This window comes from Microcaecilia unicolor, chromosome 1 (assembly GCF_901765095.1).
Source record: "Microcaecilia unicolor chromosome 1, aMicUni1.1, whole genome shotgun sequence".
Taxonomy (NCBI): Eukaryota; Metazoa; Chordata; class Amphibia; order Gymnophiona; family Siphonopidae; genus Microcaecilia; species Microcaecilia unicolor.
Window position 1 is genome coordinate 710,543,178 of NC_044031.1, and position 22,794 is coordinate 710,565,971.

A 22,794-nucleotide genomic window follows, 5' to 3' on the forward strand; every position below is an offset into this window, starting at 1 on the left:
ATAGCTTAAGGTTAATCCTGACAAGTGTCTGATTAGCTAACACTGCACTACAGAGAGCAGGGCTGAATATTTCTGGAAGCTATAAATAAAAACATAAGTTATCTACTTTAATTATTAACAAGAGAAAAATTTACTGTCTTACCAGTCTCAAATTATATCATTAAATTCTGCCTTCTTCAGCACACTCACAGACTCAGCAGCCACTTGAGTTAATTGATGATCACTAATAATGGAAGATAATTAATTGCAAAGCTCACAAATGTGCAGTCAGGAAAACGGAAGCTGAGTGTGTCTGTCTAAACTGCGGTATCACAGGTGATTCAGTGTGGTTACTCTTGATTCATAGCAGAAAAAAAGTGTGGTTGTTTGTGTTTTTGACAGGCTACTAGTTTTCCACTAGATGTTTTAATAGTGTTGAATTGCAGTCAATGATGTATGCTGCATACTGCACGCTTTTGTCTCAAAGGCTCTTAAAGCAGGACGTTAAGTGCTAACCTGTACATTACCATAAACTGGGAAAAGTTACAGCCACATAAAAAAAAAAGTGATAGAGAATTTTCCTAATAAAAATCAGTATTACCAGGGTCTTGCGTGAGCCCACTGTTGGATTTCACAGATATTGGTTTTCAGAATTAAAGTCTCCTCCATATTCTCTCTTTGGTGGTGTTCCTCAGGGTTTTGTCCTTTTCCCTGTACTTTTGGCTCTCGGATTCCTTCATTGGAGAAGTGTCTTTAATTGAGATTGATGATTTTATGTGAGTTATTGTTGTTGCTTTTATTTTTATGTTATTGTGCACTAACTTGAATGGCTATTGCCAAGGAAAAGGTATATAAAGGTTTATAAATATGGTTGTATTAATATGTTGGTTGTTCCTTCCATACATGTTGTTAGCCTCATAGAGCCTGCTATGTTGGGAATATGTGGGATACAAATGTTCTAAATAAATAAATAAAATAAATACCAGTATTTCCGTGCATTTGTTTCTGTAAGAAAAATTGCCTGCTGCAGTATGGCTGTCCATTTGCAGGTATCAGGGCTGATTACCATGCACAGATGTGAGTGAAATGTGACAGGAGAAAGTCTTACTGAGGAGTTTATTTACTACCAGGGAAGTTTTCAAAAACCACTTGGCGGGTGGGGGAAGGGGGGAGAGTTATTAAGGTGCGGTAAAAGTCAGGTTGTAATTTCCGAGTACTGTAGGTTAGTCACGCCATTTGGTTATAAATAACGCAGCTTGCAATCAATCTTGTAAGCAGCATTATTCACACTTCCCAGGAGCATCGGGCTGCTAAGCTATGACCTGATACTCCTAAACCATTTCTTAAAGGTGCTGGGCAAACTGATGATTCCCCACCACCACCACCTTCACAACCATTCTCTCAATGTCCCCCCTGAATATAAGCTCCCTTCCAATGGCCTCCTGCCCCAAAGACCCCCCCCCCCCAATCAGTGAACCTGAAGGTGAGCATTCATATCAACCTACTGAGTGCCAGCCCACCTGCTAAAGCTCTAGCGGTTACAGAGTAAGTGGTTAGCTTGGGGAGCTGAGTTAGCATAGACTCTAGTGCCTTCTGCGAAAATGTAAATTAGCGTCTCATTGGTGGAAACAGTTTTGGTACAATGCTCCCTCCTTTATTAGTGGTGACTCCTACTATCTTCTTTCACCAAACATCCCCTTCTTTCTTCTCCATTCTCTGCCCAATACCATTATCTCCCCCCCACCTCATTCTGTGGCTCATATGATGTGGAAGGATATGGGGTGACACACAACTATAGCAGTACCCCCTCATCCATGGTGCCCTGCGCAGTCACACAGGTCACACAACCTGAAAGCTAGCTTGTAGCACAGTTGTGTGGGAGTAAGAATGGAAAGCCAGGGCTTAGTAGCTGAGCCAAGAGGGAAACCAAACCAAAGAACACATGGAGTTGGAGGGCAGCGAACCCTTTACCCCAGGGGCATAGCCAGACCTCGATGGGAGGGGAACCAGAGCCCAAAGTGTGTGTGTTTGTGGGGGGGCACATTTTGGCCCGCCTCCCCGCCACCCCCCCCCCCCACTGCTTCTGCCCCCCGCCGTTGCTGCCCCCTGCCGCCGCTGCCCCCCACTGCCGCTGCATAAAGGTACCTTGGTTGGCGGGAGTCCCCAACCCCCGACAGCTGACATGTTTGTCCCGTGCTGGTCTCGCATTGCCTGCCTGTTCTTAGTCATGCCGTGCACACTTGTTTTAATGAAACTGAGCATGCGTGAAGTGTTGCGCTTGCTCAGTTTCACTAAAATGAGTGTGCACAGCGCGACTGAGAACAGGGGTGTCGCTGCTATGGGGCCACGGGGGCCAGGGCCCCCATAGATTTGGCCCTGGACCCCCTACCGTCGACCCCCCCCACCCACTCGCCTGTCCGCTCGCTCGCCGTCGCCTACCTGGGCTGGCGGGGACCCCATCCCCCGCAAGCCGAAGTCTTCTTCCTTCCTTTCAGGTTTCTGAGTCTGACATCCTGCATGTACAATGTGCAGGATGTCAGACTCAGAAACCTGAAAGGAAGGAAGAAGACTTCGGCTGGCGGGGGATGGGGTCCCCGCCAGCCCAGGTAAGCGACGGCGAGCGAGCGGGCGGGTCGAGTCGGTGATGATGGTGGCGGAGGCGGGGGGGGGGGGTGGGCGATGATGGCGATGGCGGCAGCGGGGGGGTGGGCAATGATGGCGGTGACGCCGGGGTGGGGGCGGCGCCGAGGGGGCTAAAATGTGCCCCTCACCTCAGCTCTGGCCCCCCTATCGCTGATGGTCAGATACACCCCTGCTGAGAAGAGCAGGATAGGCAATGCAGCGAGACCAGCACGGGACAAATGCTTCAGCTGGCAGGGGTTGGGGACTCTCGTCAGCCAAACCAGGGGCCCCAGAGTCAATTTGGGAGGGCCCTGGCCCCCGTGGCCCCCTGTAGCTATGCCACTGCTTTACCCCCTTCCAAACTCCACCCGTCTCTCCTTTAACCTCTTCCTGCTGCTGACCTGCTATATCTTTGGAACAATGCAGCGTAATGAACCCACTTAGTCCAACACCACTGTCTCCCATATGATGTAACAAGAGAATGGCTTTTATTTTTGTGAAAAAAGGGAGATGGTGTTACTCTCGTATTTCCCTTTCAATTTGAGACTCAGTCATAGGTCTCTGCATTTCAGAGCTATCAAAGAGAAGCCATTTTAAAGACATTTTTAATATTGGAACAATCCCCTCCTGCTCCCCCATGTCCTTCTAGTAAAAGCTGAGGTTCCAAACAAAATGCTAAACTTTTTTTTTCTGGTGAATACAAGTTAATTCCTGACTTACCTTTGCAGGCCTTTCAGCAGCACAACACCTGTTACACATAGGTCATTAAGGGGGGGAAGTTATCAATGTGGGCTGCTGTGAGTTCAGTTATTTTACCAGGTCAGGTTGTTTGAGCACAGGGTCCCATTTTATGTAATGAGACCCTGTGCTAAAATAACCTGACTTGTAGTAAAATAACCCAACTTAACAGTAGCTGACATTGATATCTTCCCCCCTAAATAAGGTTAATATAAAATTCCAAGTGGTGTAAGAGTAATACATATTTTGATAAGGTGGTGTTTAGTTTGCCGATGTTTGGAATTATAGGTAGTTGATAAAATATGATAATTTATGCAAATGTTTAAATAAACTAAGTTGTATGTTTGCTAAGGTCCAGATTTATTTTATTATTTCCTCGCCTTTTTTGATATTGGTTACACGTTCAGTATTTTATAACGACACATAGGTGTCAATATAAAATAGCTCCTAAGTAGGTGCCTACTTGCTTTCTTAAAATATAAAATTGCCCTTAGAAAATTACTCATACAGTGTGAGCATCTAATGGTCTCATATCTATCTATCTATCTATCTATCTATCTATCTATCTATCTATGACAATGCAACCCCCAAAGACATGACATGCTCAACCTGGTGGTTAATTTTGAATCTATGTTTTAAGTATTTACAGAAGGTAGTCCTCAGTTTTTTTTATCACTGTGACTGTGACCTCCTTTGTTCTTGCAAATTTTTAAATAATATATGGTGCTCATTAGTGCTTCCCATCTTTCTGTTTTTTTTTTTCTTTATCTCTCCCTCCATCCCCCTCCCCCATTTTTCTCTAGATCAGTGGTCAGAATTAGATTTGACTGGGCGAGTATGGCCCATCTGATAAATCCTGCACTTGCTTTTTATGTGCTGGAGGCTATGTTATTGCTAGGGTCAAGGTCACAGTGGTCACTGGCTTTTCAAATGCATGGTATATAGCCTAAAGGTTTAACTTGGTGCAGAGCTCCATTGTGGATTTATTAATGTGCCCAGTAATCTTCTTTTGCAGATGACTGTCTCTGTATTTTCTTAAAGTTCTCTTTTCATCAACATAGAATGATTTTTATATGTAAAAGCAAATTGTCTGTGTTTAAGCTGCATTAAGTCTACATAAGGTTGAATCTTATGATGCTTTCAGATAGTTGTGCATGGAACCCCCAAGATCCAATGCCCAGGTCAAAGATTCAGTAAGTGTGAAATGATTTTGTTAGAAAGGGAGCACTCGGTTGATCTGTATACACTATATATGAGGAAGACAGTGAACGTCTGCTGTGCAATTATGGATAGGGATGTGAGTTATTTATTTATTTGGATTTTTGCTAGCACCTTTTTCAGTAGTAGCTCAAGGTGAGTTACATTCAGGTACAGTGGGTATTAGTTGTTTTTTTTTATTTTGTTGGGCTCCTTTTACTAAGGTGTGCTAATGGATTTACCATGTGCTAAAAGCTAAGAAGCCCATTTTATTCCCATGGGCTAATCCATTAGCACACCTTAGTAAAAGAACCCCTTAATATATGTGAAGGAGTCCTTTTATTAAGCTGCATTGTGTGACAACATGCACCTAGGGACCCTTTTACTAAGCTGTGGTAAAAAGCGGCCTGTGCTAGTCTGGAAGCGTAAATTTGACGCACACTGGGACATTTTTTACCTTGGCTGGGAAAAAAAGGGCTTTTTTTTTTAGTGGGGCAGAAAATGGCTGTGTGCTAGAATTAAAAGTAGCACATGTCTATTTACTGCGTGAGCACTTACCATCACTCATTGACCTAGCGGTAAGGGCTTACATGCTACACATGCGGTAATCAGTTAGCATGCACTAATGTGGCTGCACTGCCGATTACTGCTGGGAATGCCCCCCCCCCCCCCTCCTTGGTAGAAAATAGAAAAAAATTTTCTACCACGGGAAATAGCGTGTGCCAACTTTGAAATTACTGCAGGGCAGCCACGCTAGCGCAGTGGTACTGTCGATTTGGTGCACGCCACCTGCACATTAACCCTGGCGCAGCTTAGTAAAAGGGCTACCTAATGCAGCTTAAAGTGGCAGTTTTTTCCTTGAGCCTTTCTCCGGGCCGATGGTGTCTCTGCACTGTGGGCCTTCTTCCTGCAAGCTCCGCCCGAGCCACTCGCTGCTCGGCTTTGTCTCGGACCGGTGTCGTCTCCTACATTGCCGTCCCGGCTGCTGAGTATTGACAGCTGCTTTGCATTGGGGAGCCTTCTTGAAGAATGTTGCACATTGTGCTGGTCTCACTTTCTTCTGGACCGCTGGTCCCCACAGTGGGCTGTTGTCTGCATTCACTGTCCGGTTCGATGGGATCCGTTTCCAGTCAGCTGTTCCTGTCGGAGATTTGGAGAGAAGAGTCGATCGCAACCTGTCCTGGAGGGCGGAGTGGACGGATGTAGACTACAGGTTATCTACTGGGCTTTGTCGCAACGAGTCAACACCTTCTCATCCTTTGGAGCTCAGTCTTGGCTCTTACATGAAATCCATTGCTCTTTAGCAGCATTACATTGACCATTTTAGTCTCCTTCGTTTCTACTCTTTTTTTCTCTATTTTAGTTATTTGTCTATTTAAATATTGTATTTATATAACCACTGGATGGGCGCTAGCCTTTTCAGTCTACTGTAAGCCACTTTGAGCCCGCATTCTGTGGGAAAAAGCGGGGTAAAAATGCGATAAATAAATAAATAAATACCATTGGACGCACTCAGACGTTCTGTGGTTAGTGCCAAATGTGTGCATGCTAACCATGGACTACATTTTTAAAAATGTTTTTGTTTGAGGGTGTGTGTCTGGGGACAGAGAGTGGTCATTCCTGCACTAATCAGTTAGTGCATCTACATTATCGTGTGCTGATTAGCACAGGAATAGCATGTCAGCCTTTACAAAATGGGTACCAGTAAGTACATACATGCTAAATGTTTTTGAATGTTTACACATTAATGACAACATTAGCACATGGCCATTAATACAAGAAATGGGGAAAAAAACATTTTTAAAGCAGCGGTAAAAATTGCCTTAGCACACAGGAAAAACCTGCACAAGGGTGTGCCAAGACCAATTTTTACTACGGCTTAGTAAAAGGATTCCTAAATTAATTTAACACATGTTAATCTAAGAACTAAGGTGCATTAAGTCAATCAGCATGCATTAGAATGTTCTAAAGTGTGTTACATTTTTTAAAATTATAACAAATATGTGAAGCAACCCCACTCTAAAAAACAACACTCCCCCACAAATTCTTAACGTTCAAACAGACTCTTGATTTAGACATTCTATACATGAGATGCTGCAGTTTGACCTTCAGCATTAATAGTCAGGTCAGAAACCATGTGACTGGAGGTCCTGGCTTTTGTCATGCTTGGTAAGATAGGATCTATTAAAGGATTAGATGGGAATTCCTGTGGGGAAAGGAACAGGAGCAAAGCTGTGGGTGAAGTAGGAAATGGAGGGCAGACGAGGGGTAAAGAAAATTGGTGAACAAAAAGTCACAGTTTTGCTATAGGAACAGTAAGAGGATAATTTTAAAAACCTTTGTTGTGCATGAAGAGCCACATTCTAGAAAAGGCGCCTTAGAAATCAGCATCGAAAAACCATGCACTTAGTGCGATTCTATAAACTACGCCTAAAGTTAGGCATAGTTTATAGACTATGCTTAGTTGCCATTCTTCCAACTAAAATGTATGCGTACTCATTTAGGCCACCTAAAACCAGGCCTAAATACCTGCACCTAACTTAGGCACAGATCAGATGTTTTCTACAATAGTATGCATATGTTATTGACATGCCCACGACCCGCCCATTCCACACCCATGGTCATGCTCCCTTTTTGGCTGTATACATTAGAATTTACGTGTACGACGTTATAGAATACACTTAGAAAGTTGTGTGTGTGAATTCTAATTAAAGCCAATTATTGCCACTAACTGGTTGTTAAATATCAATTATCAGCGCTCATTGGCTTGTTAATCAATTAAGTTGTGCATGCAATATGGCCGTGTAGCCAAATTATTGCGCACAACTTAAGGCGCCATTTATAGAATTTTCAGAAAAATATATAAAATTAGGTCATGTCTAGAAGTATTGAGGTGCTAAGGGATAGATTCTGTATAGTACATCCACATTTAAGCACAGGGAAAGTACACACTAACCCTCAGATTCTATAAATGGCATTAATTGGCAACATTTTGGATTTGCACGCACATCTTGCTAAATGCTATTCTATAAAAGATCCGTATGCAAATTTTATAGCACACAATGCACCTCAGCATCAATTTGCATATTCTTTTATATAGAATCTTGGGATAGGCATGCTCAGGGGAGGAGTTTGGGGGAAGAGTGGCGATTTACACATGTATTTTAAAAAATATGTACGTGCATATCCATCCTCTGGATTCTATATATCACACACTGAGATTTCTGCGCAGAAATCGAAGCATAGTCCATAACAATTCACATAACTTAATTTAACAAGCTAATCAGCGCTAATTGAATGCTAACAAGCAATTCTTAGCACTAATTGGCATTAATTAGAATTTACATACACTACTGGCTAAGTGTATTCTGCAAAGCGGTGCACATAAATTCTAATGCATGCTGCCAAAAAGGGGGCGTGGCTATGGGCATGGAATGTCCAAGAAATCAACAGGGAAGTCTATCTGCAAGATCCAAAATGGCATATGTCATATGATTGCAGTCATAAGAGGTATCCTGTTCTCAACCTAATTTGAGCCCCAGAGGCAGTCCATATATGGGCGAAACATGGCTTGTGTCTGGCATTGTTGGTTGAATAAATTTATCTCCATGTATTTTTTCATCTGTTCTGCTTTATAGGCATGGAATGGGCAGGTCATGGGTGTTCTGGAAAACTATGTGCAGGGCTTTAGATTAGGGGGAAAGGAAATGGGGCTTGATATACTGCCTTTCTGTGTTTTTTTTTTTTTTTGTAACTACATTCAAAGCGGTTTACATAGTATATACAGGTACTTATTCGTACCTGGGGCAATGGAGGGTTAAGTGACTTGCCCAGAGTTACAAGGAGCTGCGGTGGGAATTGATCCCAGTTCCCCAGGATCAGAGTCTGCTGCACTAACCACTAGGCTACTCCTCCACCTACTCTGTATCTAACTTAGACGCTGGTATTTACACCAAGTTTTTTTTAAAAATTATTTTTAAAACCGCACAAACACGAGGTTACGATCCCTTACTCGGCACCAGGTTTAAAGAGATCCAAGCCGGAGCTCTTGTCCCTGTGTAAAAGCAAGCACGATGGCCGCAAAGAAGTTTCTATTTACACCACGTTTTACTCGGCGTAAATGGCCACATCTAGAGTTAGGTGCTGTCACGGCTGCTCTTCTTATTTTACATACCGTGTGGAAATATACACTTATTCTATAAAGTACACCTAAATTAAGTTGTACTTTATAGAATGCGCTTAGGCGAATTTCATTTTGGTGCCAAATTTTAGGAGTGATATATGGAATCTAGTCCTATGTGCTAAAATTTGGGCCTGCTTCCCAACAGGTACTGTCAGTGCTCGCAATCCGGGTGTTATCTCTGCAGAAATTGTGCTAGCATTTTATAAAGTGTCCACATGCCTTTATGTAATAGATAAAAAATAAGCACATTCATGCCCTGTTAACCTAAGTGCCCTGTTATGAATTTGCCCTCTCAGTGTTACTATATAATAGCATATGGGGCAGTTATTAAAGTGAGAACAAATGTGAATCATACAGCACATGCATTATTTTCCCAATGTACATAAGTACATAAGTAATGCCACACTGGGAAAAGACCAAGGGTCCATCGAGCCCAGCATCCTGTCCACGACAGCGGCCAATCCAGGCCAAGGGCACCTGGCAAGCTTCCCAAACGTACAAACATTCTATACATGTTATTCCTGGAATTGTGGATTTTTCCCAAGTCCATTTAGTAGTGGTTTATGGACTTGTCCTTTAGGAAACTGTCTAATCCCTTTTTAAAATCTGCTAAGCTAACCGCCTTCACCATGTAGATTTTGGTGCATTTGCAAAAACTTGCGTTAATACAGATAATTTATGGGCTTGCATTTACACCTGCTCTTTGCCACACACAGATTTCCTGGGTGAATTTACCTAATGCCCACCCCTGAGAACTCCTCCACTCACTCTGGGTAATGTCATGTGTTCAGGCTGTATGTGTGTAAATTTATGCTCATATCAAATGACCACATTTATAGGTGCTTATTTCTGTGCATAGAGCACTGCTTTCCACATCGAAATGACTTTTTATTTTTATTGGGATTTATTTGCCACCTTTTTGAAAAAATTCACCCAGGGCAGTGTACAAGAAGATCTATCTGGACATAGACAAAGATAATATCAACAGAAAAAATATTCAAGTAACAGTACATATTCATCCGGATTCTATATAGCACGACTTAAGTTGCACGGGCAAATCCAGTCATATTCTAGATTTGTGTGCACAATTTAATTAGTTAACAAACAAACAATCAGCACTGATAATTGCCAATTAGCAACCAATTATTGACACTAATTGGCATCAATTAGAATTTACATTCCCAACTGTCTAAGCATATTCTCTAACATGAAATGTGTAAATTCTAAATCACATAGTTGAAAAGGGGGTATGGCCATGGGCGTGGAATACGCGGGTCATGTGCATTTCTAAAGCCTATGTGCATTGTTATAGAATACACCCGGTCCGCGCTTAATTTAGTTGTACTTGGCATTACTGCCCACAACTAAATTTAGTCACACGGATGGATGCTCAGCGTATTCTATAAACTGCGTGGAAATTTAAGTGTATTCTATAAATAAAGAATACATCTAGGCGTATTTTTTGGGCGCTGATTATTTTAGGTGTGATATTTAGAATCTAGTCCATTATGACATAATATGCTATTTACAATGTTGGCACAATACACAATAAAACATAGAGTGTAAGCAAAGGTGAAGCATGTAGAGAAATAACAGGAGTTTGAATTAAGACAACGCAAGATCTAACCATCTTTCGTAAACTACTGAAAACGGACCTATTCAAAAAAGCATACAACAAACAATCGTCCTAACTTCTAAACAACAACAACAACGATGAATAAGTCCGAAATGACATAACCAATGGCGTAGCAAGGGCAGGGCAGTGGGGGCGGTCCGCCCCAGGTGTCAGCGGGTGGGGGGGTGCTAGTCCGTCGAGTCTCCTGCCACCATCCTGCCTGTTTAAAAAAAAATGCATCTGGGATGCAGGCAGCGCTTCGCGTCTGCCCTGTGCATGCTGTAAAAGCTGAAAATCGCCTCGCTGGCATCCTTGCTATGTCCCACCCTCGAGGAAATAGGAAGTTACCTCAGAAGAGGGCGGGACATAGCGAGGACGCCAGCAAGGCGATTTTCAGCTTTTACAGCATGCACAGGGCAGACGCGAAGCGCTGCCTGCGTCCCAGATGCATTTTTTTAAAAACAGGCAGGATGGTAGCAGGAGAAGAGGGCTCTGTCAGCTTTCGACGGAGGGGAGACGACGGGACCGGATCGGGGGGGGGGGGGGCTCAGATGGGAGAGGGGGAGCCCAGAGGGGAGAAGGGGAGCTCAGAGGGGAGAAAGGGATTGGGGAGGGGGGGGGGTGCTCAGACGGGGCTCAGAGGTGGCTCAGATGGGAGAGGGGGAGCCCAGAGGGGAGAAGGGGAGCTCAGAGGGGAGAAGGGAATTGGGGAGGGGTGGGGGTGCTCAGAGGGGAGAAGGGGATTGGGGAGGGGTGGGGGTGCTCAGCGAGGGCTCAGATGGGAGAAGGGGAGCCCAGCGGGGAGAAGGGGAGCTCAGAGGGGAGAAGGGGATTGGGGAGGGGTGGGGGTGCTCAGAGGGGGCTCAGATGGGAGAGGGGGGGCTCAGAGGGGAGAAGGGGAGCTCAGAGGGGAGAAGGGGATTGGGGAGGGGTGGGGTGCTCAGAGGGGGCTCAGAGGGGAGAGGGGGAGCCCAGAGGGGAGAAGGGGAGCTCAGAGGGGAGAAAGGGATTGGGAAGGGGTGGGGTGCTCAGAGGGGGCTCAGAAGGGAGAGGGGGAGCCCAGAGGGGAGAAGGGGAGCGGGGATGGGTGGGGGTGCTCAGAGGGGGCTCAGATGGGAGAGGGGGGGCTCAGAAGGGAGAAGAGGCGCTCAGAGGGGAGAAGGGTCTGAAGCTGGAACTGGGGTCTGACAAGGGGGCAGGAGGGAAAATGAGTCCATGCCTGGGGCAGGTGGGAGAATGGGTCTGGGGCTAAAAAGGGGGGATGCAAGGCATGTGGTGGATGAAGAGGGCTGGAACTGGGGGCTGTAAAGGAGGGTAGTTGGGATAAAGGGGCTAGTACTGGAACTGGGGGCTGAAAAGGGGCAGGGGCTGAAACTGTGGGGACTGGGGGCTTTAAAGGGGACAGGGAGAACTGGCTGGGGCTGAAGCTCGGGACTGGTGAGAGAAAAGGGCTGGGGTTGAAACTAGGGGCTGAAAAGGGGACAGGGAGAAGTGGCTGGGGGCTGAAACTCGGGTCTGATGGGAGAAAAGGGCTGGGGACTGGTGGGATAGTGGGGCTGAAAAGGGGGGCAGGTGGAATAAGGGGGCTGGAACTGGGGGCTGAAAAGAGGGGGCAGAGAGAGAGGGGACAGACGCTGGATGGATGGGAGAGGGCGGGCAGACCCTGGATGGATGGGAGAGGGAGGCAGACGGATTGAAGGGGCAGAGAGAAAGGGCAGATGGTGGATGGAAGGGGCAGAGATAGAGGGCAGATGTGGATGGAAGGGAGAGAGAGAGGGCAAATGTGGATGGAAGGGGGAGAGAGAGATGGCAGACTCGGGCAGATGGTGGATGGAAGGAGCAGAAATAGAGGGCAGATGTGGATGGAAGGAACATTAGAGAGGGCAGACACTGGATGGCAGAGAGAGAGCGAAGACAGATGCTGGATGGAAGGAAGACAGTGAAAAGAAGATGAGGAAAGCAGAAACCAGAGACAACAAACTGTAAATAAAATATATATTTTTATTTTTTTGCTTTAGGATATAGTATTGTAGCTGTGTTAATAAATGTTTATAAATAGAACATGTAAATAAGGTAATCTTTTTATTGAACTAATTTTAATACATTTTGACTTAACTTTCAGAGAACAAAACCCCCTTTCTCAGGTCAGGATAGGATACTGTAACAGCACTATACTGTATTGACCTGAGGAAAGAGATTTTGGCCTCTGGAAGCTAAATGTATTAGTCCAATAAAATGGTATTATTTTATTTTCTGTATTTTTTATTTCTATTTGTTAATTTGTAAAGTGGTTGGTATTTGTTAGTTTATTCAAATTTACATCTGTTGTCTTTATATTTTGCACAGTACTAGGGGACATTTTCTGTTTCTGTGGTGTTGCATTGTATGCAGAGTCTGGCATCGGGGGTTCAGTTTAATTTTTGTCTAAATAGAAAGTTTATGATTACTTATTCTATAGTGGATTAGGGTGTATCTGTGTTTGTGAAAAAGACATGGCTTTCGGTTGGCATTGACTGTACAGGATCGACGATCTGTACTAATCTGTCTGTTTTCGTTTTACAATAGGTGAATTGATGTTCTAGTGCTCACTGTAGTGTTTAAGATGCTTTCCTTTTCCTTGTGTGACTCGTACAAATTACTGCTTATGGTATGGTAGAATTGCTCTATAGGTCCTGAGTGTTTTGTATTCTCAGTATGCCTAGTACTGGATTTGTGGGGGGGAGGTGGTGTTAAAAAATGACTGGCCCCTAGTGTCAACTACCCTAGCTACGCCACTGGACATAACCACTGGACATAACCACTGCCCAACACTATTACTCTCACCATAATATCATCACCTGAGCAACTACATAAAGCCGACACCTACACAAGACCACAATGTATTCTTCTACCACATATATACGCACTTGATTGCAAACCACGTGTTAACAAGTACGCAAGCACACAATGCATTCTTCTACCATGTATGTACGTACATGATTGCAAAATCATGTGCATATCTAAAGTCCGTTAATGGCAATCGCCATAACGGCAAATGTAAGCCACATTGAGCCTGCAAATAGGTGGGAAAATGTGGGATACAAATGCTACAAAATGAAATAAATAAAATAAAGTTGCATTTGGAGTAGGAAAGGTGGATAAATATGATCTCAGCTAGGGTAGGACTGGATAAGCAAGTCCTGCCACCATAGGTGGTGGTAGTCCTTGTGCGTCTGAGCCTAGCTAGTTAGTTGCTTTTTCTGTTAAAGGCTTACTGAAGCAGAGATAGTCTTGTGTTGGACAAAGCCTTTCAGGGAGTGCATGCCAGAGTGTGGGAGCTACTCCAGAGCAGGCTTCTTGGCAGGGTTCACATCAAGTGATGTCCTTTGGAGAGTGTGTGGTTAGGGATACTCCTTGGGATGATCAAATGACCCTCTCTGAGGGTAATTTCATACAACATGCCTATGTACAATTTCTAAAAAAAAAAAAAAAAAACCCATCTATTTTTACCTGTTTTATAAAGACAACATAAATTACGCTCTCAGAAATATCCCTTGTAGCACACAAATTCTTCTGTATGAATTTCGTTTCAAAATGGAGTTCTATGACTTTACATAACATTGTTTCAATATTAGGACTGGACCTAATATTGGACTAGGCAACCACCTAGAACAGCAAAATTCAGGGGGTGGTGGAGAGGTGCCAACATGGCAGGACAGCAGCACTTAACAGCTACTGTCAGTACAGCAGGGGACCTTTGAGCACCTGCTTGCACTTGTACTCTAGCCCTGCCACATCCTGCCCCCCTCCAACAGGAAGCTTGCATTGGAGTGAACAGGATGCACCAGACTTTAAGCACATGGGAGTGCTCAAAAGCCCCATGCCACACTGCATTTCCTTTTGGTGCAGCCATGGGCTCAGGCAGAAGGTTGAGACAGAGTGGTTGTGGCAATAGCAGGGGGAAGGGAAGGGAGGGAAGCTGGAGACAGTGGGGGGAAGGGGGAAGGAAAGATGCTGAGCACTTTGAGGGGAAGAGGAGATGCTGGAAACCTGGGGAGTAAGGAATGGAAAGGGAGATGCTGGACACCTGGGAGAGAACAGAAGGGGAGATGGTGGACACGGATAGGGAAGGGGAGATGCTCTCTCCACATTGCACAATACTATTGTAACTCCACCAAAATGTAAAGCCACTTTGAACCAAAACTTGTTTTTGGATAATAGTGGGATACAAGAATGCATAAATAAATAAATAAAATATATGTTGAAAATTGGGAAAAGTAGGGAAGTAGATGCTGGATAGAGGAGTGGTGGGGAAGAGAAGATGCTGGAGTATAGGAGATGCATGGCTGAAGGTTTGCCTAGGGGGTCAGATATCCTTGAGGTGACCTTATTCAATATTGTGCTAAAAAAAGACATGTCTGTGTTCTATCTGTTAAGGGTTTTTTTTTTTCCAAATGCACAAAATGAGGGGAAAATCATTACTGAATAGGCCCTGTGTAATAAGGACTATTTTACCCATTCCTGCTAGACCATTTTATTTCACACTAGAATAATAAGCCTGAGAAAAAGAAGCATTTAACACAACGCTCCATTTGTATACCGTGTCTTAGCTGACTGACAAATCTCTGTAGCTTTTCTTTGGAATACCATTTTAGTTTAGAAAACAATGCCTTCTTGAATGTTTTGTTCACAGGCACTCTGGAACGGTACGAAACAGGAGAAATGGCCAAAGCTATCCTAACATCATGTGAAGATTCTCGTGCCTTAATGACGGATTCTGTACTTTTTGTCTTTCAAGACGTACAAAGAGTTAAAAGCCCGAGCTACAAAACATCAAGTTCCTACAAATTGGGTACATTGTCATATACTCTTGCACATCCAGAAAAGTCCTCTGTCAAGGTAAACAAAAAAAGCAATTACTTATTTTTAAATAAATTTAAAGGACAGAAGTTTGAATCCAATGCCTTGATGTCCTTTTAGGAAAATGATGTCTTGAATGGCAGAATTTCAAGTGCCACCTTTGTGCAAAGAATATTGAGATGTTGTTATACACTTTGCACTTCAAATAATTCTCTTTCTATTAGGACGTTCATCTGAGGGCCAGTGCATTGCTCCTCATCCCCCACCCCCATTTTATGTACTGACATACAGTGAGAGCAATCCTTTAATGCAGCTCTCCTTAGTGTCATGGAGTCACTGTGTACCCATGCCAAGTAATTGCTGAAATTGACTGTAGTAATTACATTTTTCAGCTTTGAGTTTTGGAAGATGTTGTTCTTCAAGAAAGCAGGTAGAATAGAACTGTCGGAAATATGTTTGGAGAATGTGGTGCTGTCCAGTTAAAAGTTATTGATGAGTAGATACATCCCCTTGACTTCAGTAAGCTGCAACACTTCTAGAGAGATTAGTGAAGCTGGCAGTGGGGTTCACAGACTCCTGAGACTATTATGAAATTGTCATTGAATGGTGCCCTATTCTGATGTCACAAAAATCTGCTCAGTAGACTTAGAGAAAGAAATAAGGAAACATTTTGCAATGCCTAATTTCCTTCAGATGTTTGCATATGATTATGACTATTAACCACTTAATCACAGGGCAGCTTTTGAAATGTTTGACATCTTGATGTGCTTTGACCTTCCTGAGGTTTCAGCTGAGGTTCACTGACCTGAAATAAGCAGAAATATGAAGTGCTGTGAATATCAAACATTATTATTATTATTAGCAGCATTTGTATAGCGCTTCCAGACGCACCCAGCGCTGAGCACCTGATACAAAGAGACAGTCCTAGCTCAAAAGAGCTTACAATTTAAGTAATACAGACAAACAAGACAGTTACGGGTGAGGGAAGTAATGGGTGAGAAGGGAGGAAGGGACAAGGGGAGGGCAATTGTGGCTAGGAGCTAAAACATCCATGAAGTGTGCGAGCAAGTGATTATGGGGTGCTCTATCTTTGGCAGAAATTTGAATTAAACTGGATGAATTGCTCAAGTCAGTGGTCCCCAAACCTGGTCCTGGAGGCAACTCAGCCAGTCAGGTTTTTAGGATACCCACAATGAATATTCACGAGATAGATCTGCATGCAGTGGAGGCAATGCATGCAAATCTGTCTCATGAATATTCACTGTGGGTATGTGGAAAACCTGACTGGCTGGGGTGCCTCCAGGACCAGGTTTGGAAACCACTGGCTCATGTTATTGAGGGTAGGGGAGGACACACATGTTTCTGACCCTTGCTTGCCCAGTGAGCAGCAGGGTGGGTTAATGTAAGTAAATTTTTTGAGTTTGTTTTTGGAGTCAAAGATAGGATTGACTGGAACTGGGAGGCTGAAGGCACAATAATCCATTCACTCAGCACTCTCCTCTCATCCAATAAGTCAGTCCAGGCCAGAAGTTGCAGTTTGAACCAAAAGGTTTACTTAAACTTAGGTAATACAGTCGCAAACTTGAGAACTACTTCAGCATAAACTGTATACAGAGCAAAGTAATCATTAATCACTTAGTCTTTATTTGATTTCCTTATGAGCACTCTGCCTTGGAAGAGGTTCTTGGTAAAAGTTCTTTATAGCTTCTCTCTCCCTGGACCCCTCCTCCAAAGGAAACCTGCTCTGAAAATCTATATCTGGTAGTAGGGCTCTGTCAGCTTTCAGGTACAAAGTCCTTGTAGGTACTCCCTTTCATGTAGGGCACTCTGCCACTAAGGTTCTCCATCTTGAAGTTTCTCCTGGGACCTCTTATGTTCCCCTCTGGTTTCTTCAGGCTTGATCCTGTTACTAGTTCTCTTTTGTAAGAATGTGTGCTGAGCTGATTCCCCAAATACAGCAACTATGGGGCTCTGTTAGACATAATGCCCTCCTCCTCCTCTCACCAGCTGCAGTGACCTGGATACCAAAAGACCATCTTCCTCTTAGTCAGGTGCTCATTAACTGGGGAGGTTAGAGTCAAACTTCTTCCCCTTAGTGGTACAGAGATCAGGGAGTGAGTACCAAAGACAAAGCTACTTCCACTGGGCTTGGTATTTATACTGACAGTTTCCCTCCAAAAATGTCTCCTCCTACCACTGTCCATCATGGGCCCAGAAGCTGTGAGAGTATTCTAAGTCAAATGTCCCATACCTTATCCTGGTAGGTCACTAGAGGTGTCTCTGGTGTGCATTTTTTTAGAAAGCAGAACATAGTAACATAGTAGCTGACGGCAGAAAAAGACCTGCACGGTCCATCTAGTCTGCCCAACAAGATAAACTCATATGTGCTACTTCTTGTGTATACCTTACCTTGATTTGTATCTGCCGTTTTCAGGACACAGACCGTAGAAGTCTTGCCCAGAACTAGCCCCACCACCCAAACACCAGCCCCGCCTCCAAATCTCGGCTAAGCTTCTGAAGATCCATTCCTTCTACACAGGATTCCTTTATGTTTATCCCACGCATGCTTGAATTCCGCTACCGTTTTCATCTCCACCACCTCCTGCGGGAGGGCATTCCAAGTATCTACCACTCTCTCCGTGAAAAAATACCATGAGTGCCTCTGCATGAAGTACACAGGCATTTTGATTTTATAAGGCCAGTTTCTCTGGAATAAATGAGGCTGAAAATGGACAAGTTCAAATCTTTTCTTTTATCTTCTGATAAAACAATAAATCAAAGGACATGTCTAAATTTCATATATATGTTTAAATTATTAGTGGCAATTCTATAAATTTGCATCTCGTGTTAGGCACCAAAAAGGGGCACACTTAGCTCCAATTCTGTAATGGTGGCAGGACATGCCTCAACAGTAAGCATATACACATAAGTGCTGCTATTCTAAAATAATTACATGTATATGTATGGCAACTTACATGTGTAATCAGCTTTTTACAGATGTAAATGGCATCCATTCATGTAAAATTATGTCCTAAGAATGTGCAAGTGAGATAAATAATCAAGAATATAACATGCTAAGGCTACAGAAACCAAGTGATGATGGTGTAACTTTCATATTGACTTTTGTAGGTCCGCATTCTCAGATTTCCACCAGAACTGACATTCTTAGACACACTAATTTTCCATTGTTTGCCTCCCATTTTCAACAGTACATCACTTCATCTATTGATTCTGTCACTCTCTGAGACTCAAACCTGTCACTCACTGACATTCAAATTTCTGATTGGCTATATGTATTAGGCCCAAGTGTCCTGGATGTAATGTTCCTCAGAGGAATTTTATGAGCATGTTACAAGGGAAGCATATTGAGAAATTGAATTTGGAGAGGATTGAAGGGCTAAGGAGCGGCACAGTGCACACTAAGAGACAGTGTTGCAGGAGGCCTGATAGAGAAAAGAAATGCCAGGCTTCTGGTGAAGCTGTAACACACAGGAGGACTATGCAGCTCACCCTAGAGAAAGAAGATGCAAGCATTGAACTGTAAGTAAAAAACAGAGGAAGTATTTTCTGAGAGCTGTGGAACCTAAAGGATTCACTGAGCTGTACACAGTGATAGGGGGCAGCCATTCATTAGAAGCTGAGGAAGAACAATTCCTTTGGGGAAGCTGGAGAGAAGCAACATTCTTTAAAATCCTGACATTTTCTCTGAATAGTTTATCTGAAGTTGGAGTAAGATATTTAATGATTTTTCTAACTGAAGAGAGAACCTTGATCCCATAGCTCCGAGGGAAACCAAGAATACAATAAGCCCTAGAAGTCTGGAAGAAGCAGACACTTTGAAATCCTTAAGCTATGTGATGAGACAATGATCTTGAAGGTGGACAAAATCAAAATCTGAACTTTGCTTGTTAGGCTTGTGGGAGAGGTGAACGCTAGAGCTGAGCACCGTTTTGTAGAAACTTTGCTCACTCAGTTGTTACTTTGGAACAACTTATTATTATGAGTAATATTCTATGGAAGTAAACCCAGACTTGTTTTGGAATCACACATTTTAGAGTGTTTTCCTCCAAGGTCTTGATTACCGCCATTCAGTGCTGCCTCATACAGAATATGGTTGGCTTGCTTTGAGGGACCCTTTTACAAAGCGGCAGTAAGCCCAATGCAGGCTTACCACACAGTAATTTGGAACTACCACTGGTTCAACGCGGGCACCGGTGGTAGTTCCAGCCCCAGTGCATGCCATTTGTCGCGCTAGGGAAAATAGCTGCCTATTTTCTAGCGCGGTGCTAACCCAGTGGTAATCTGGCAGCGCCACACACTACCCGGTTACTTCCAGGTTAGTGTGGAAGTCCTTACCGCCATCTCAATAGATGGTGGTAAGTGCTTCCCCTCGCATGGCCACGTGGTAAGAGCAATCTTACCACATGACCATGACTATTTTCAGTAGTGTAGCAAAGAGAGGGAGCAAAGTACAAACAAAAATCCAAAGAACAAAACAAAAAATACAAGGAGCCTTCAAAAAAAGGGCATAAAACCTTTAATCATGTGTTTTGGTGAACCAATCCTTAAACGGGTGAACAATCAGGCAGTGTACTGGACCATGAGTAGAAGCACTCAGGGACCTTTTACTAAGCTGTAGTAAAAAGGGCCGTGGGCAAGCAGTAGGGGCCATTTTTGCCATGTGCTGTGGTCCTTTTTATCGCAGCAGGTAAAAATGCCTGAAAATAGCCATGAGTTTTGGTGAACCAATCCTTAAATGGACCCGACATGGTCCATGTTTCAGCGCACAGCGCCTGTGTCAGGGGTCTACATTAAACATAAAAACAATAATTTAAAAAATAATATGCATATATATATATACACATATATACAAATACACATATACATGTAATCATGGTTCCTATTGTTTCAAAGGTAAATATATGTGTATATACATGTATATGTGTATTTGTATATATGTGTATATATATATGTATATTATTTTTTTAAATTATTGTTTTTATGTTTAATGTAGACCCCTGACACAGGCGCTGTGCGCCGAAACACGGACCGTGTTGGGTCCATTTAAGGATTGGTTCACCAAAACTCATGGCTATTTTCAGGCATTTTTACCTTCTGCGATAAAAAGGACCGCAGCGCATGGCAAAAATGGCCCCTGCCACTTGCTCACGGCCCTTTTTACTACAGCTTAGTAAAAGGTCCTTGAGTGCTTCTATATTTGTATATATATGTATTTGTATATATACAAATACACATATACATGTATATACACATATATTTTCCTTTGAAACATAGGAACCATGATTACATGTACAGTATATGTGTATTTATATATATGTGTGTATATATATATGCATATTATTTTTTAAATTATTGTTTTTATGTTTAATGTAGACCCCTGACGCAGGCGCTGTACGCCGAAACACAGACCGTGTCAGGTCCATTTAAGGATTGGTTCTTCAAAACTCATGGCATGGGTTGATCAACGGTGTTCCTGGAATTTGCGTGCAGTGTTACAGAATAAAGGAAATCTGTGCTAATTTAGGTGTAAGAATTTACACCAGGTTTCAGTTGGTGTAAATCCTTGCACCCAAAACTGGGCGTGGACCCCGGCACCAAATGCTGTTCTATAAACAGCGCCCAGCTCTGAGCATCATTTGTAGAATAGTACTTAGACAAATTTGGGCGCTGATAAAAATTTCTGCTAAGGGGGAAAAACATTTGAAAAGTTTTAAGTAGCCAGTCGAGGCAGGTCATACAGTGAAACACAATCTGGAAAGCAAGATAGAGGAACAGCTTAAGAACAGATAAGAATCCAAAGTAGAGACCACAAAAAAGATAGAAGCACACTCTTGTCAGAGGCTGACTCCTGTAGACCACCTAAAGCAGTAAAGAGAAAATAGATAAACAAAATTAAAAAGTACAGTGGCCTAGTGGTTAGGGTGGTGGACTTTGGTTCTGAGGAACTGAGTTTGATTCCCACTTCAGGCACAGGCAGCTCCTTGTGACTCTGGGCAAGTCACTTAACCCTCCATTGCCTGCCATGAGTGGGAAAGTGTGGGGTACAAATGTAATAAAAAAATTGGTACTACTGAATTGATAGCTCATAGAGCAGAGGGACGGCATTACAAAGCTAACATGTTCAGATTAGAGAGTGGCTTACATGGGTGCTCATCTGTTTTCCTGATTTTACACTTGTGCTTCCTGGACTCCTTCCTTCTCTCTCTCTGCAGGCGTCCTTATGATATGTTATTTATGTTTTATGATTCTCCAGTGGTCCCATTTTCTCATTTTGTATCTATCCTGTTTTCCTTTTGATCCTGTCCTCTGACTTTTGTTATTACATAGAAACATAGAGGCTGATTTTCAGACTGTGGGAGTTAGATCGGCTAACTCCTGTGGCCTGCGTTGAGAGAGGATATTCAATGCCGAGCCATTTCCAGTGACCGACATTGAATATCAGGTTTAATTTTGGCTGGTCTGACTTTAACCGGCCAAGCTGATAGTCAGACCGGTCAAAGATATTCCAGGGTTGCACACAGCCAAATATGGCCGCCAAACTTGGCCAGTCAGATTTTAAAAATAGGCGGATAGCTGGTTATATTGTCCAATATAACCAGCTAGCCGCTAGCCACTAACCAGCAATATTCAGGGGTACGTGGCCAGCCATGTACAGATAAATATCGGCGGGTAGCCAGTTATCCTGCATTTAACCGGTCATTTGCCAATACTGGCTGTTCAAATACATGTGAATATCAGAGGTATAAAAAATAACAAATAAATCCTAATAAATAAATAAACAGCAGATGCGACCTATCCAATGTACCCATCCATATCAACTACTAAGCTGCACGATCCCTTCCTCTCCCCCAGTGATCCTCTGTGCTTGTTCCATTCTTTCTTGAATTCAGATTCTTTTCTTATCTCTACCATCTCCATTGGGAGGTTGTTCTATGCATCCACATCCTTTCTGCAAAGAAATATTTCCTTAGATTATTCCTGAATCTATCCCCACTCACCTTTTTCCTAGAATCCCTTGTTCCAGAGCTTCCTTTCAAGTGACAGAAACCCGCCTCCTGTGCATTTATACCATGGAGGTATTTAAAGGTCTCTATCATATTTCCTTTTTTCAAAAGTATACATATTAAGATTTCTAAGTCTGACCCTATGCTGAAGACCACTGGCCATTTTATTTGTTTGAAAATTTTATATACCAGCTATAACCTAGGTGGTTTCCATACCAACATATATAATAAAATAAAAATAAAACAAATTACAATCGTACTACACAAATCACAATAATACAGTTCTTCATTCCCAGAATTTGCTATCAAAACTAGCCATTCAAAGGGTGCAATACTGACAAATTAGCACAAATTTAGAAAAATGCTGCCACAAAAACTGTGTCTTTAAAAGTTTTTTAAATTCATAACTTCTTATAAAGAAAAAAAAAGTTTTTTTAAATTGTGAAATTCTGCCACAAAGACGCAGTTGTTCAGAAAGCGCATTCCATAAAGGAATTCCTGCCACAGAAACGGCAGATGTTCTTGTCTCAGCATGACATGCTTTTACTATTAGATCCAAAGAAAGCTGCATGGCATTTTCAGATCTCAGTGTCCTT

General features: G+C 43.0%; 1 protein-coding gene across 2 annotated transcripts in view; it reads left to right on the plus strand.

Annotated features, from left to right (window-relative positions):
- Nucleotides 1-22,794, plus strand: part of WDR72 (WD repeat domain 72) — a 377,768-nt gene that overhangs the window by 193,594 nt on the left and 161,380 nt on the right. For both annotated transcript variants that reach the window (XM_030189229.1, XM_030189234.1), the window contains one exon: nucleotides 15,007-15,212. In XM_030189229.1, coding sequence (XP_030045089.1) covers nucleotides 15,007-15,212 — 206 coding nt within the window. The remainder of the gene's footprint in view (nucleotides 1-15,006; nucleotides 15,213-22,794) is intronic.